Source organism: Anas acuta, chromosome 4, assembly GCF_963932015.1.
Source record: "Anas acuta chromosome 4, bAnaAcu1.1, whole genome shotgun sequence".
Lineage (NCBI taxonomy): Eukaryota > Metazoa > Chordata > Aves > Anseriformes > Anatidae > Anas > Anas acuta.
Window position 1 is genome coordinate 48570910 of NC_088982.1, and position 16434 is coordinate 48587343.

General features: G+C 37.2%; 1 protein-coding gene across 16 annotated transcripts in view; it reads right to left on the bottom strand.

Annotated features, from left to right (window-relative positions):
* Positions 1-16434, bottom strand: part of MARCHF1 (membrane associated ring-CH-type finger 1) — a 296342-nt gene that overhangs the window by 126740 nt on the left and 153168 nt on the right. For 4 of the 16 annotated variants that reach the window (XM_068681133.1, XM_068681132.1, XM_068681134.1 and 1 more), the window contains one exon: positions 8202-8410. The exons of 10 other annotated variants lie outside the window; for them this stretch is intronic. In XM_068681133.1, the coding sequence (XP_068537234.1) occupies positions 8202-8300 (99 nt within the window). In that variant the 5' untranslated portion in view covers positions 8301-8410. Of the gene's footprint in view, positions 1-8201; positions 8411-16434 lie in introns of those variants that run through there. 2 more of the 16 variants (XM_068681131.1, XM_068681130.1) reach the window with 2 other exon arrangements.

The window sequence follows — 16434 nt, forward strand, 5'->3', positions numbered from 1 at the left end:
GCAGCTCAGTGGACCCAAACCACTGCCCCACAACAACCACAGGGAGATCAAGTTTCACATCACAGGAGCAGTTTTGGAAGTGTACATAGGTGTAAACCAGAACTGTTTGTATTTCTAATGTCCTTATAGCCATTTGCTCATGTCAGACATACTTAACACCCTCCCAGAGCTGATGATATGAGCTGAAAGGTTTTGACTGTGCTGTATAGGAAAAAGATTTTTCACTTTCACTAGATTAACCTCCATTCAAAGTGCCTTTGAGAAAGTCTGCTTTGCCTCAGAAATAGAATCCAGGTCAAATTCAGTATTATTTTCATCATTATGAACAATAAAGATTATTGTAAATTATATTTTTATATAATTCTATGTACAGACTGATTGTGTACTTAATAGACTTTTTCCTTAAAAATTGTTCCTTGTTCAGATAGCTAGGCTCAGATAAACTAGATACACCTGTAGCACTGGCATCACAAGTTTTGCCGGGGTGAGAGAATTTCAGCTTCTCTGATGTTTCTGAACTGAGTAGTTGAGATCAACTGGATTTTAGTGTCAGTGAGTCACTTTTAATGAGAACAAGATTTGGTGAGTATACAAGACCATGAAAGCTGCTTGTTAAAATGCTGTTTAGATTTGAGAGTACTCCTCAAAATGAGTCTTAGAGCACTGGCTTTGCTGATGACTAAGTTCTGTCCTGGATGATTTTTGTTTGAACAGTATTTGCAACATGCCATCCTCCTGAAGAAAAGCATCGGCAACAGAGAGAGAGAGGTTCAGAGAGCACAGCTCATAATGGAAGTCAGCATGATAGGCACCTGGAGCAAATGATCAGTGTTTTGGCTTCCTGACTTGTTTCCAGTTCCAAATCAGTTCCTGCTCAGCTACCAGGTTTAGGCACTAGAACAGATTTGGGAAACTGTCTCAATTACAGCCACTATTTCAACACAATTCAGGGCCTAATTCAGTCATGAAACATGAGTGAATAGGAGGTTATAGCTGAAAACTGGATGAACAATCACTAATGGAAAATTATGTTTTATTATTATTATTATTATTATTATTATTATTATTTGGTTGGTTTGGGGATTTGATTTGTTGGCACTTTGTGTTTGTTTCTTAAAAACAAAACAAAACAAAAGAACAATTTAGCAAGAAAAAATTACAGTAACTTTTTAATACAGCCAATGTTTCTTCTATAACATCTCAGACTAGCATTAGAAGGAAATCCAAATGAAACAAAAACTGAAGCTTTTTTATGAGAAAAAAAAAAAAGAAACTTCTACATGAGACTTGCAGTCAAACTTCATCAGCACCAAAAGACACATTTCAGCAGATTGTAAGCACTGGCTGTAAACACAGAGGAAGCAGGCTACAGAGATAGGGAATCTTAAGCTTCAAATCCTTTATCAGTGAAAAGACCAATTTTCAAATCGATACTCCAGTTTGATGCACAGTCAATACACAGCAACTTAAGTTGGTGAAATACGCTTTTACTGTCTTCTTTTCATAAAAAGCCTGACAATCATACTATGCAGCCAGTAGCATTTACGTAATCTTATCAGGAAGAGCAGCCTGTAAAGAATTGGCATTATCCTACAGTAAGCTATTAAAAGCACAGCAAGCAACCTCCTATTTTCTTACTGATAACAGAAGAAATGGGTTTTATTCACAAGAACTAAAAAAAAAAAAAAAAAAAAAAAAAAAAAAAAGGAAGAAGAAACAAGGACCCAAAATCAGTAAATCAGTAGAACAAATCTAGCTTGTAATAGGTTACACTTCCCCTTTCTCTCACTGTCATTAAATAGCCATATCAAAATAATAACAGTTCCAAACAGGAGTCAGAAGACTTACTAGTAAGAATTTCCTTTTAAAAGCATCTTAAAGACAACTACACAGACTGCCTCACAGCTATACTTCTGGGAGCATTTCCACCATTAAATAAAAATTACCACTACAGAATTACAGAAAAACCTCATCAGAAAGCATTAAGTGTCTTATAACTGCAGGTACAGGTGGATTTCCGTGCAAACACTGCAGTTGTCCAAAACACGGTCATGGCAAGAAAAGAAGAATAACCTCCTGCATCTTTTGAGAAATACCATACAATATTGGCAATAAATAGGGTTAGAGATTTTGTCATATATTGTGTGCAACATCATGTCCAACAGGAGCATTACATTCAAACTAGGAAGAAAAAGCAACATGTGTCAAAGTATGTCAGTAAGCAGATTTATATGCTGGAGCTTGACCCATGCCTCCCCAACCTTCCTCCCATCTCTTGTTGAATGAAAATTAAATCTCGTAAGGACAGGAATTACATGGAGCTTTACAGGCAGCTATACTTGAAAATAAACATCCTTACATTTCCTGCAACAAAATTTCTGTATGTTAGTTAATAGATGACTGTATCTATTTATTTGTTAAATTACACTTACGAAACTTCAAGATCAGAAAGCAAGATAATTATCAACAAAAATACAAACATCTACTATCTGACTTAAGAATTATTTCATTAATTTCCTGGAAATCTAAAACTTCTATTCCTTGCATCACATGCCTCAAGCCATCCAGAAAAGAAAATGCATGAGGATATTTGTTATTTTAGTAGCACTGATATCAGTGACATTTTCACAAGTCACCCTGATTTCACCTTTGCATAAAGTTGTCAAAGACATTAAGAAATTTAAATACACTAAATATTGTGCCTCCCTATCTAGAGGATTGAATGCATTGCTTGAGTATAAGACTACATGCTTGACTAAAGGCTATAAGACAATAAAGCAACAGACATGTAAAACCTTTAGTGAAAAAAAGCTAATTACCAACAGGCTTCACATATGAAATATCTCTGTATGTATGTACTTCACAATTGCCACAAAAGTCATTTAATATAAATTTAGAAGCACTTTATTGGTAGCATGCAAGAAAATATGCCTTTAAAAGTGTTACCTATCATTACATCAATTTAAAGTTAAGCAGTTACCAAGTGAGATTACATATTAAAACAATTTATTCTTGTTAGGAAAATTGAGTTACCACCTCTCCCTCAAAAAGCATGTCCATGTCTCAAACTACTTACAAGCTTTAAGGTAAATGTTAGCAGTAACTCTAGTCTGCTAGAAAGTCTCTGTAACTTTTAAAGTAAATGTTATCAGCTACTCTAACACAGCATTTGAAATCACCATTAGGTTTGAGTCTCCGTCTTCTGATTTGAAGAGAAGATTTGTTTACAAAAAAATACGTGCTCTTCACAATGAATTCACATACATCATGCTGAGCAACACATTCAAATTAACTTCTTTTTTTTTTTAAGGTACAATCAGTACAGCAAATATGACAGGTTCAAGTTTAATGCACCCTAAATGACGAAGTATTTCCCTGATAACATTTACAACCTCAAAAGTTGCAGATCTCTTGTTGTCCTGCTGCCTTTGAGATGGCAGAACATGAAAACCTTGCTGAAAAACAGAGATCCCATGTTTCTTCCACAGCACAAAGCTGTGCAGCATGCAGAATTTAATTTCATGTCATTCAAAGTATGATACACATTGGGGTGGTGATCTGAGAGGGAAAGGGAAAGATGTTTAAGCAGGCACATTGAATAACTAATGTAGCTGCACTTATTTCTAATATGTGTTGAAGATAAAGAAAATTCCCCCTTGCATTTTATTACACATTATGAATTTCTGTAAAGGAAACTAACCATCATCACCTCTGTCAGAACTACAATACATTAAGACTATAGAAAGGTAGTAGACATGAAGAGAAAAAAAACATTTACCAGCAAGTTAACATCATTTTTACTCTACAAAGAATCAAAACTAAAAATAAAGCAACAATAATATGGCAAATCACTGTTTGTTAATACTAACTACAGAGTATCAAGCACTGTAAAGTCTTGAGGATACTGGGTTTGGTTTTGGGTCAGCAGAGATAAGAATCATCACCATAACAAGTCAGTCATGCTGCCAGGTGAATAAGTTCTAATAGCATATTACAGTTCCAATGGCTTTTTTTTTTCTTTTAAGGAAAATCCTTGCAAAAGGTAATCATACCAAGTACTGACTTGTTTCTGTCACTGCCTTGTACTCTGAGATGATTACTGTCAAATAAGCAGACTTAATTTTTGCTTCTCATGGACAATGGTTCATTATATTAATACTTTCAAAGCCAGCACATAAATTTTCCACTACCACATTTTGAAAAATAATGGTTAAGCTGAACAGGTATAATGTCTACAACATCGGGAAAAAAAATTAGTTTGGCAGCAAGTAGTATCTTCTCTACCATATCATGTCATGTATGGTTGGCTTTTGTAAGCATACTCCTATCACAGTGAGCATACAACGTTCAAGTTTATTTTAGCACAGTAGTTATGACAGTTTATTCTTTGACCCTTTCAAATGCCCAGTTAGCATTACTTAGTAAGTTTTCTAAAATTTCACTCAGTTGCCCTGTCCCATGTTCTCTGCTGTATGGAAACTTCTTCATGCACCTCAAAGTAACAACCCATCTGTATACAAGACAATGGAAACAGAGACTGTTTTATGAACCTCACAGCCTACATCCACAAATAAATCAGTAAAATTATTAGGCAGAGCAGGCAGTTCATCAACCATATTCTGCAGAAAACATATACATTTCTTTAGCCTTTGTTACACAGCAAAGAAAATCAACCAGAGGTTCAGCATAACTATTTAGGCACCCATACGAAAGGGGGATGTTATTCATATAGTCACAAGGCACTGAAGTCAGCACTTTCAGAAACTTCACAGATTTGGAGGCCTGATGACGTCATTTGATTTTTAGGTCACTGACTTAATTTACTTTGAGTTATACTTCTATTAAAAATCTATTCTGAAAACAGAAAACAAAGTGTTTTTCTCCATCACAAAAACACAACTACACATTTCAATGTATGCTTATGACTTCTTTCGAATACTGAAAAAAGATAAATTAACGACTGAACACCAAAGAAGTCCACACCATATTGTGAATGTACTCCATACACTTTGGCCTTCATTTCTGCAACAATCTTTTCCAACAGCATTTGTTAGAGAATAAGATGGACAAGTTGTTCAGTCCAATGCTTTGGCCAAACCAGGTAGCACTAATGAATGTCAAACCTTCCTAAAATCAGTGAAACAAACTAATTAGAGTTATACCCGTATATGGAAACGTAGTGCAGAGCTGCTGTAACGTGGTATAAAACACTTCAGGATTTTCAGTGTTTTATTATGGAAAGAAAAAAAAAAACACTTAAATCTTCAGACAACACTCAAAGAAGCACCCTACTTAAATTTGATACCAAAGCACTTGTTAACTACAACTTCCATTAATTCTTGAGGAAAATAACCTAAAAATTACAGGAATAGAGTACACAAAAGTTGTTGCTCCCAAAAAGGATATTGCATAGAAACATTACTTTAAAAAGCTTCCTCTGGCCACTGTTGTCATGTTGATATTCCTAATATTTGTTGCTTTTCCTAATATTTGTCATATATCCATTATGGACACTTGTTACACATCATTAATAGTGCAGTGGCCCATAATTAATACGGCACTTATTCTTAAGAATCTGGCCATCATCCAGAAGTGTGCACAGAGCCTTATTAAAACCTTCAGACAAAGCATGTCTAGGAGTGACTATAAGCACAGAACAGCGTTATGGAATCAGCTGCAGCATGAATTGTACACAACTAAGGTTCTTATGTCAGCCAAACTTACGTAATTCACTGTGAACCTAGTAAACCCTACACTGCGGTGAGCTCTGCCACGCCACTAGACAGAAGATGAGCACTTCTTGATAAATTTTAATGCTGTTGCAAGGAAATCCCATAAAATTCTCAAGCAACAACCAAGCTTTGGCATACAATCCTAACAACTGTTATCATAGCAATTAGAAGATACTTCTTTTTTCCACATCTTCCCAAACTATCTGGATGCTCTCACTCCTCCAGGAAGCCCATTTAACTCCATCATCTAGCTCTTTCACCTCAAATTGCCTGCTAGTGGAAAGGCAGAGGATCCAGTTACTTGTACAAGCAGTATCAGTGAATAACATGAACCCAAACCAACTGAAAAGCAGTAACCTCACCAACACACAGAAACACTGAGTACAAGCAAGAAAGTTTCCCCCTTGTAAGAACCATACTGTGTAGGAAACACAGGGATAGAAAGCTATCTAAATAAGCCTGAGAAACCTTTTTTGGGGCAGTAAAAAGCCTGGTTCACCATTCCTAAAGCACTTCCATAAACCAAACTGAAGTACCTTCATAATTTACATATGCTTAGGTGAAAAATGCAGTCTTTATACCACTTGATCTACAACATCCATCAGTAGTATTGGGGAGTTTTTACTCTGCATAAATTATATCCATAAGCCTTAAGGGACAAGCATGTCTTGGAGCAGGATGATTCGTCTCTGTCCAGCAGAGGGCAGCTTTGCAACTGCATTTCAATGGAGTACTGGAAGTCTGGGTTTTTGTTTTTCAGTATTCCTTTTAGAAGAAAGAAAACTTCCATGAACTTATCTAACCTGACCATTTTGTTATTTTATACTATATAAACCCCAAAACTTTCAAGAAAATACCTTGTTTTCTGAGATACTGGAGTCTCAAGGAAATGATGCAATCCAGCCCCAAGGGGAAAGGAATGTATAAAAGCATATTAAATTCTTCCGTCAGAAGCCCCACACTTCTCCCCACACGCTAAATTAACTATCACACCCATCTGACCTCTGTGCAAATGATGCATATATTCTTCAGTTAACTCTGATCCCCAAATTAAAACCAGAATGCCAGAGAGCAATTTTATGCTGTGGTAACGTTTTATACTTCTGTATGCACTTAAGGTGATGTTTCATAGTTCTGCTTTTCACATGTTGAGTCTTAACATGAACAACAGTTTCCACCTGAACCTTCATCCTTAACCAACCACTGAAAGAATAAAAACAAAGTAAAACAAAAGTTTTCTGTTGCAGAACACAGATCTCCAAATGTTATCAACTGTGACATCAGTACTACCAGTAAGCAACTGCGGACTGCTTTCAGGGAAGGACACTGTTTGTGTGTGTCCTTTATATACAAGAAATGGAATAACCAAAATCAATGAACTTGTAGAAGCCAAATTCTGAGCAAAGAAGGCATCTCAAAAGAAAAGTCAGCAAGCTTACCAATACTTCTCTGCATGTAAGGGGTATTAATCATCTGTTGAACTCAATAATTTCTTGAAAACTAAGTCAGATATATGGCACCAAAAAAAGTTAAAACACTGCTTCTTTCAGGGATGCAGTTTATCCCCTCATCTCTCAGATAATGTTTAAAAGACATCATATTTGGTTCCCCAACTGTTCCTTATTTTCCATACTGCAACAGGGAACAACAACAACAACAAAAAGAGAAACAAGAAACATGCTTGCAAAAAGCATGTATCTGTCAGGTACATTTACTACTATATCTAGAAATAAGCTACTTGTTTTTTGGGTTGGGGAGGGATGTCTCGTTTTATTGGTGGGTTTTTTGTCTCACACAATGCATGCTCGACCTATACAGAATAGAAGAGATTCCAACCTTAAACATATTATTAGAAAATTGCACAGATTTTCTGCATATTTTGTTCTATTCATTAATATAATATGAACCTACAGTATCTTCTTAACTGGAACAACGGGATATGTGATACTTACTGATGGCACACCCTGGTATGTTTATGAATCAAAGAATGTTCGTGCCTTTCAAATGATAATAAAGAGTAAGTTACAGAGCTCATGCCTACATCTGCTATGAATAACACATGCATACTAGAAAGGCAGGCTTTATCAAGGTATTTCGTTGTTTTTAAGCAGAGATAGGAATCTTATTAAAGCTACTTTTCATCCAACCTATTATAAAGAAACTGCTACTTGACAGCTTATAAGGAGCAACACCTGTCAGCCCTAGTGGACTGCATGCATATAAATCAAAATGTTAAAACTGTCCCCCCCCCCCCAATGCAGTTTGTAGCTTCCTCTATTTTTTTCCATTATGCTCCTCTTTCCTATAATGCTGAGATGTTCTCCCAGGAGATTGCTTCAGTGTGCTAAGGCACACTGCAAGCATGTGTACCATGTAAATCTACAGCACACTGCATCCTGCTGAGCAGCCAAAAACTGGCCACAAAAGGCATACTTGTCCTACCGTATCAAACTGAAACCTTCCTCTTACCTCGACTTCCTTGCTCTTCTCTTTGTTTCTGCCCATTGAACTTCTCCCATTGCTGGCAGTCTCCCGCGCTGGAACTACAGAAATCTGTTGGAGGGGCATTTCTACAGTGCTGCAGGTTGCCAATACCTGATTGGATGCCTTATATCTTCACTCCCCCTGAGAAGCCCACCTGTATAATTGTTCATATCCTTGCTTTGCCAAGCTCAGCTCTAAATAAAAAGGGGAAAATATTATTTGAGAAACTGTGCAGCATACACCAGGGTCTTCCATCAAAAAAAAAAAAAAGTAAAGCAAAGCAAACTGAAAACACAAATGAGAAACAGCGAGCAAAGAAGTAAGGCATCATAATCCAGAGTTTCACATTCTCAGAGTGATGAGTTGCTGCAAGTCGTAACTCCTCTGCTGTGTCCCTGGAGCACCCCTTTCCCCCCTAGCCCTCGAGAGCATTGTGGGAGACAATTCAATTTCTGTGTTACCTAATAACTGTCATGGAAACCAAGGAAACCTGGGTCTCGCAGGCCCTTATTAGCGATCGCTTCCCTTCAATGGCACAGACTCCCACATTTGCAGCGGCTGCCACTTCTGCTTTTGTTTCCCATCCGATTCCAAGGGAGTCCACTAAGCACCCAGAGACACCGCATCATGCTGACTAGGTAAAGCAGCATAAGGCTGAAAAGCTTAGTGTCCTATTTTGGAGCCCAAATCTCCTCCTTTAAAAGCACGGATAGCTTGCTGTGTCCTTCATGCGTCTACAATAATCTGCTTAGGTCAAAGGATCTGCCTGGAAGTGAAGAGCAGCGGTGAGCGAATGAGGTGTAAAAATGAAGACAAGACTGGGAGCGATTGCAAATGTGCCTTCCCGAGGCTGACAGTAAGAAGTTAACCCTTTGCTGTGCTCTCCTTCTCCTGAGACATCCCCAGTAGCAGCTCAGCAGGGGACATCAAAGGCAGGCACACGTGTCTTTACAGTAGTCACACGCCCTGCACAAGTTAGTTACGTGACCTTTCCCTACCCAGCAGCTTCTGGTCTCTCACTTGTAAAAAGGAAAATGCACAGAAAATCTCTCACCCCCTCCCCTGCTCCCAAATGCAAGACAATAGGAGAATATCCAAGGTGCTGCATTACCAAAATAGGTATGAAGAAAAAAAACTTTTATGCCATTACACCTCTTAAAAATATTTACTAGTCTTGATAAATATTAAGAATGCATGCAAAACAGATTTTGATTTAGAATAAGAAATATTTAGATCGGAAATCAAATAGTTAACACTGTATAAATAATACAGGAATGAAAACAGGGGGAAAAACAAACAAACAAACAAACAAACAAAAACAGAGCAAACACCAACAATGTCCTAATATGTTGTCAATTTAAAAAGAATTTTAAAAAGTATTACCCTGGCCTTGGAATAAACCATCTTTATTTCTATTGCACTGTATGCATTATACAGTTGTATTTTGAGTTCTATCAAGAAATGATTGCACTGCCTATAGCCTGGATTTTCCTACAAAACAACATGGGGAGGATTTATCACACTGTTGATTCACCAGCCCACTATTTTAGTTACTATTTCTCAGTTCAAGGCAACAGAGCTAACAAAAGACAAAGCTGAGAGAAGTTGGGAGCTGATTTACTCTGCCATCCCAGTTCTACATCAGCAGTTTAAGTTAAGGTATGTTAACGCACTCTAGCACAGGGGTTTATCAAAGGCATTAACAAAGCACCGTAACCTGTAGGAGAGTTTACAGAGGCTGCAAGATGTGTGCATGTACTTCTGCACATCACACATACACCTGTACTAATGAAATCGACTTACAAAGAACAAAATGAAGTCTATTGCCATTTACACTGTTCCTTTACAGATTTTTAGTTATATTTTACATGTTTGTTCCATCCTTACTCTCTGATATTCCCAAGTTAGTTTGAACGTATGTTTACACAGCTTTTAATGTACACAGGAAGATCTTTCTGAATTTTAAATATAAATGCAGGAAAAAAAGGCAAGCTCCTGCTTATGAAAACAGGTGCAATATAATGACATATTTTGACAGTATTCAAAGACAAGAAATGTCATATACCAGACTGGTAAAGTTTAACCGTTAACCTTACAATGTACTATAATATAAAGGAAATTCCTAGTTAGCTTAACAGAAAGTTTTAAAGCTACAGATAAACTCTTTTCTTTCCTATGGGGAAAGAATCCCTAAATCTGGCCCTGCTTTACCATGCTAATCACCTACCTCTTTGATAAAAGCATTGGTAAATAACTAGTTGTTTTGAGTATTAAAATGACCTTTCTGGTAGTGTCTTTTCCATGTCCTTTTTTTTTTTTTTTTTTAAGTCAACCTCCCTTTTGATACTGTGGCAATAATTCTGTCAGAGATTTCTAGGATAACCATTAGTCTCTTTAATCCCATGTATGTCTTTCCGAATTAGCCAAAATAAAAACCTTATAGGGTGTGATGTGCTTAGTTCTTTTTAAAATGACTGAATCTTGTTGAATCTTGCCCCTTCCCCCCCCCCCCCCCCCCCCCGCCCCCCGTGAACTTATCAATCCCATTAACAACTACAAAACAAAAAATCTGATCGAGAGCAAGGGATAAACATTACCATTAAGCAAGTCCACGTTTGCATTCTGCTTAACCGATTTACTAGTTACATTTCTTTCCCATGCCAAGATTTCAGATTAGCATGACATTGCCCACACTGTACATACGCTGAATAATTTACTTCCCACCCAGAAGACTCCCAGCCAGAGTGCTAAACCAAGCCCAAAACAACCAAGCTGCCAAACACTGTGTGTAGAAACGTGGAGAGCACCGCTGCTTCAAAATTAAGCAGGCTGTTGGAGGCTACAGGACATACCCAAAAGCACACCATAGAAGTCAGTGGCAGAGGTGGGGCTGGGATCATTTTTCTGTCCCACACTCCTGTGTTCCCTCTCTTTTTTCAGGTACAATATATAGAATTAGAAAATGTAAAGCTTTTACATCTAATGTTAATATACGTATCATCTCCTAACAGCAGTGCTGTATCAGAATGCATCATGGAGAAGAAACAAACCAATTAATTTCAACTCACAATGAAATACATTAGAGTCCCAAAGTGCTTCCTAACAGTTAGAGGATGATTTGCAGCCTTCTGTGTTCCCCTCAGTCACTTCCTACCCCATCTCAGAGCATGGCCACCTAGAGCCGAGCACAGCCCTGCTACAAAAGAGCGAGCAGAGGATAAAAAGGTGCAAGCCTGAAGGCAGATGGAAAATGTAAACCATGTGTCAGATCCCGGGTCTTGCCTCCCTTGCTCTACAGGACTGTACTGCACCTGAATTCTGCTCCCTCAGATCCTTTAAAGTTATGAATTACCTATAAAGTAAGATCTTGTGAAGTAATTTTATATCCGTGCATTCTATAGATAGATTTTATATCTATAGATTTTAGTGTTTTTTTGTTTGTTTGTTTTTTAATCCTATGAAGTGATTTTATCTCTATATCTTCTATAAAGTGATATATATATATTATATTGAAATTTTTTTATATATATATATATATATGTTATATAGAGAGAAGTACATATTATGTACCACTTGGAAAACATGTTAACCTGCTCCCATTCCCCCCAGTGGTCAGTGTGGGTGCTCTGTCCAAGCAGTATTACTTTCAGCAGACACTCAGCCCAGCAGGCCAGAGCCGCAGTGCCGTGCCTCACCCGAAGCACCACATAATGGTGGCCTGGGCAAGGCCTGCTCCTGCAGCACCAAGCTGGTGCTTCAGCCTTGAAGGGTGCCAGTAACAGAGTGATCTGGTGATCTCAGTAACTGGTGATCTAGAGCAGGTAAAGGTGATGTGTCAGAGAAGACAGCTAGGTTTTGGGCGAGCTGTTAGTAACTGATCTAAATTACACAAAAAGCAATCCACGCTCAAGAGCTCCCAAAGCAAGTAACCTCCCCAGAGAAGTAACCCCCTTCTCACCTACAGTTTAAAACACTACTAATCGCAATTCGGAGAAGACCACACACAGCTTTCAGTCATATTCATTATTCATTCACACAAGCCCACTGCAGTGAAGTGAATCTGACCAGCTATAGTTTATGGTACAGCCCCCTGCATAAAATCACTATCAGCAACAGGTAATTCATTTTTACTCAGCATAAAATCATCTTTAGATGTACTGTAGCCATCAATCCTCTATATGGTCTTTAAGCCAAAAGCTATGATGAATTTTGAAAAAATAAGTATTTGTAGACATTAAGTGCTTAGATGTTGGTAGGGTTGACTCTGCATTTGTCAAAAAGAAACATCGGCTATGATGTACAATATAAGAAAAGGTACAAACTTACAGCCTATTGATCTGGCATCTAGGAATGTGTTTCACTGTCTTCAGAAATAGTGCAGAAAAGTTATACACCCTGCATATACTGCACTCCCTCTGCTCCTCACACACACTATTGAACTGGTGAGATCATACACCCTCATAAATATTTCCACACCTATTACCATGTTTCCTATACACTCCAAGCATCTCATCTGACCTAATCTATCCCTCCAGTGTCCTCAAGGGGTAACTTTAATATACATTGCCTTCGCAGCTATACTACCATCACTTTATTACTGAGAAATTTAAAAAGAATAAGTGTAACTCAACCACTTCACCTGATCTCAACTTTATTTAAGAAGACAACAAAACAGAGTGGTTTTATCAAAAGAGGCTGGACTAGATGATGTTCCATTACTGTACTTCGATGCACAGTGCTCCTAGATGTACTGCTGTATGAAGTACAAAGCCATCCGTAAACCAAAATTTCTGAAAAGGAACCACTCCATTTCCCTCCGATATTAACAAGTGCATCAAAGCAACTGAGTATCTCACCTCTGACCTGCAGAGATGACAAAATTACAAAAGGGTCAAGCACATAACTACAGACAATTAATAATAAAAAAGGGTATCATGAGGAGGCACATTTAGGAAGAATTTATAGATACGTCCTAAAGAAAAGAATCCTGCCTACAGTTTTAAATGAAATTTGATGTCAGCCTATCAAAAGTATATCAGCACACAGCTATAAATTAAGGTTACATACCAAGTATGTATTCATGCACCTGTATTTATTAACACACACATACACAAATATATATAAATATCCCCAATAACACCCTTTAAACACAATTTGTTCTTTTCTTCAGAAATTTCATAGTAAAGCAATCTCCACATATACAATCAGTATAAAATTTACAATGTTATACTAGGAAGGAAGAATCAGAAAATGAGACCACTCACTCACAAATAATTAGGATGGTTTTCTTTCCTTTAAAATAGGGGTTACTCTCTTATTTTAAGTTTTGAGACAAACACAAAGCTCACCTACATTAGCGAATTTTATGCAGGCTACATTTTGTTCCTTTCAGCCACATTTACATCGTAGGTACAGAGAAGCAAGTGTGATCATCACAGCAGCTGTGGAAGTGGATACCTATACTAGATAATGATCAACTGGGATGAAGTTCTGTCACTAACTAACAAAAGTTTCTGTCACCTAAATTAAAAATGCAGGTAGCAGTTATCTAAAGCAGACCAAACAAGACTGATGAAAACCAATCCCTTGGGCTTCACAGCATCCTCAAGTTATGTGACACCAGAACCAAATGAAATTTTTAGATAAATGAAAAATTCCCTTAGATCTTCTCCCATCCCTCACAGTTCAAAAGAAAGAAAGTAAAAGTTAAAACCTACTGCACTGCAAAGTTAATTCTAGAATTAGGACAAATAGGAAAGATATCTTTAGGCAAATACAATTGAGGAGTGTAATTATTTTAAAATGTCCAAATATTTCAAAGCAATATGCACTGGATTACAGAAATCTTTTCCTCTGAATGGGAAAACCTGTTCTCTGCTATCTGGACCAGTATATCTTAAATGTTCTTCACCATGTGCTGGCATCCAACAGAGGAACCTCAGGAGTAGAAACACTTTAAGCAGAATTCTGGTGCAAGCAAAGTCTCTTAAAAAGCAAAATTTAAAAAGTTTTTTAAATGAGGTGAATAGAATTCATTTTCTTTGCCAGTTAGAACATCAAATGGCTGTGAGATGTCATATCAGAAGTCACTGTGTAGAATTGACATATATAGATTTGAATATAGCCATCATGTTATCAGATCCTTAGGATTTTTTTGGTCGCCTTTCCCTTTGCCCACCTTTAGGTTCATTACTGAATGAAATGCTGAGAAGTAACATTTGACATATTATGAATAAAAGTGCATTACAAGTATTAAAGAAGTAATCAATTAAAATTTAAATAAATAAATGGCTTGGGACATTTTTTCTATCTTGCTACTCATAGGAGATTGCACATTCCTTCACATCATTTCACTAGCAGCATTACTAAGCACAGGTCTTTTTCCTCTGTAAAGAAACTGAAAAAGAAGTCAGTGCAAACAATGGAAGCAAAATTTTAAATGCAAATTAAAAAATAAAACCTAATAGCTGAAAAGAGAGTGCATTATTAAAATGTGCCTGTTGCATCAAATAAACCTGCAGACTGCCATGGAGAAATATATCTGATGTTAGATTTCTAGCAACGAAACAAGAGCCACTGTAACAACACAGTTTTCTGTAGATTAGTTTAAGAACAGGAATACAAATGCATTCACAAAATTTGTGTAAGAAATTGGTTGAGTGCTGGTAACAAAGAGACAGCAACTGCCCCATGGCTTTCATAAAGATTTAAGTTATTGCACGATTTTGGTCCTGCAGTTTTTTCTTTGTCTGTTTTTGTTTTTAAGAGGTGCAAAAATTCATTATTTCTATTTTATTTTGGTAATTGAGACCAGGAATGGTTTGGATTATATTCGAAACTACTCTACAGGAAATAAGTCTATATGATAGTAAGCAGTAACTGCAGAGAGAGGCAGTAAACAAACAGTGAAATTAAGGACTAAAGCTGCATTGAGAGTCACTACTGCCTTTGTCACCTACCATTGCTATGCTATAGGCAGACGCCTTCAAATGACATTCACTTCAAATAACAGATCTTCAGCACATCAGCCTCCCTCAAGTCACAGACTACTACAGGTACTGCCTGCCAAATGTTCTCGCTCCTAAGTGCAGCAAATACACAGTTCCAAACATGGGTGTCAAGAGGAGACTGTCCCATCTCCTCTGCTTTGCTAAGTAGTGAACAACTCATTATGGATGCTTGCCTTTAATTTCTATTAGTCGAGGCTCCCATCTGCAAATACACACATCTTTTACAATTTTTTTCTGTAAATATTCTGAGTGTTTTGGAAAACAATGTAAAACTTCAGACAACACAGTACAGAAACACCATTCAACAAATCTCCAGGCCCCAACCCAGAAAGGTTTGCAGCTAATATCAGTCCATCATGAATAAGTAATAAATGAAATATGCATATAAATAGTAAGATTTCTTGAAAGATTGTACAAAAACACAGCAGCCATAAGTTTTTGGGATGCTCCTTTTTTCAAAATGCTCTCTAAAAATACTGTAACAAAACAAAATGTCAAAAATTTAAACACTGCAGTCCACATACTACTTCAGGTCACACATGAGTCTAGGTGTCCAGCAAATGCCTACCAAGTTATTGGGTTATGCTTACAACAGAAAAAAAAAATAAATAAATAAAAATAAAAGTACTAAAGATAGAGGATAAACATACACGTTGCCACCTACAAAAATATTTTCCATTCTTTATTGGGTCATTTATTAATGACATACATGTAAAAAGGTGTTTTAACTCAGCTCTCTACAGAAAGTGGTTAATGATCTTTATGACAAGCATCAAAACTCAGCAAGCAGTGGAATCCATCTACTAAGTCTTAGGTTAAATGCTGCAAACCTGAATCCAGCAATCTTAGAGTAATGGTGTTACTCAACAAGATTGGACTTAAGTTCTTGGCCAAGATTCAAAGCTGTCTGCCGACACAGAGGCACTATACATAAGACCTTGAAAGTCTTCTAGACATGAGCATCAGGAACAAAATGAAGTTCAGTAGTGCAGGGAACTAGGTCATGGCTCACACAGAACCACAAAAGGAAGGCTGGTAGCAGCCATTAGTACAGATGGATAAGAAGGACCCGTGTATTTCTTAGTCAAAGGATGACTACAAAATGCTAATTACCATCAGCTGCAAAAGCATACATGTGGTGCCAGCATGCACCAAGCGGGCTATTTCCAATTCTTAGTTTGGAACAAGTTACACCGATAATTACCTCA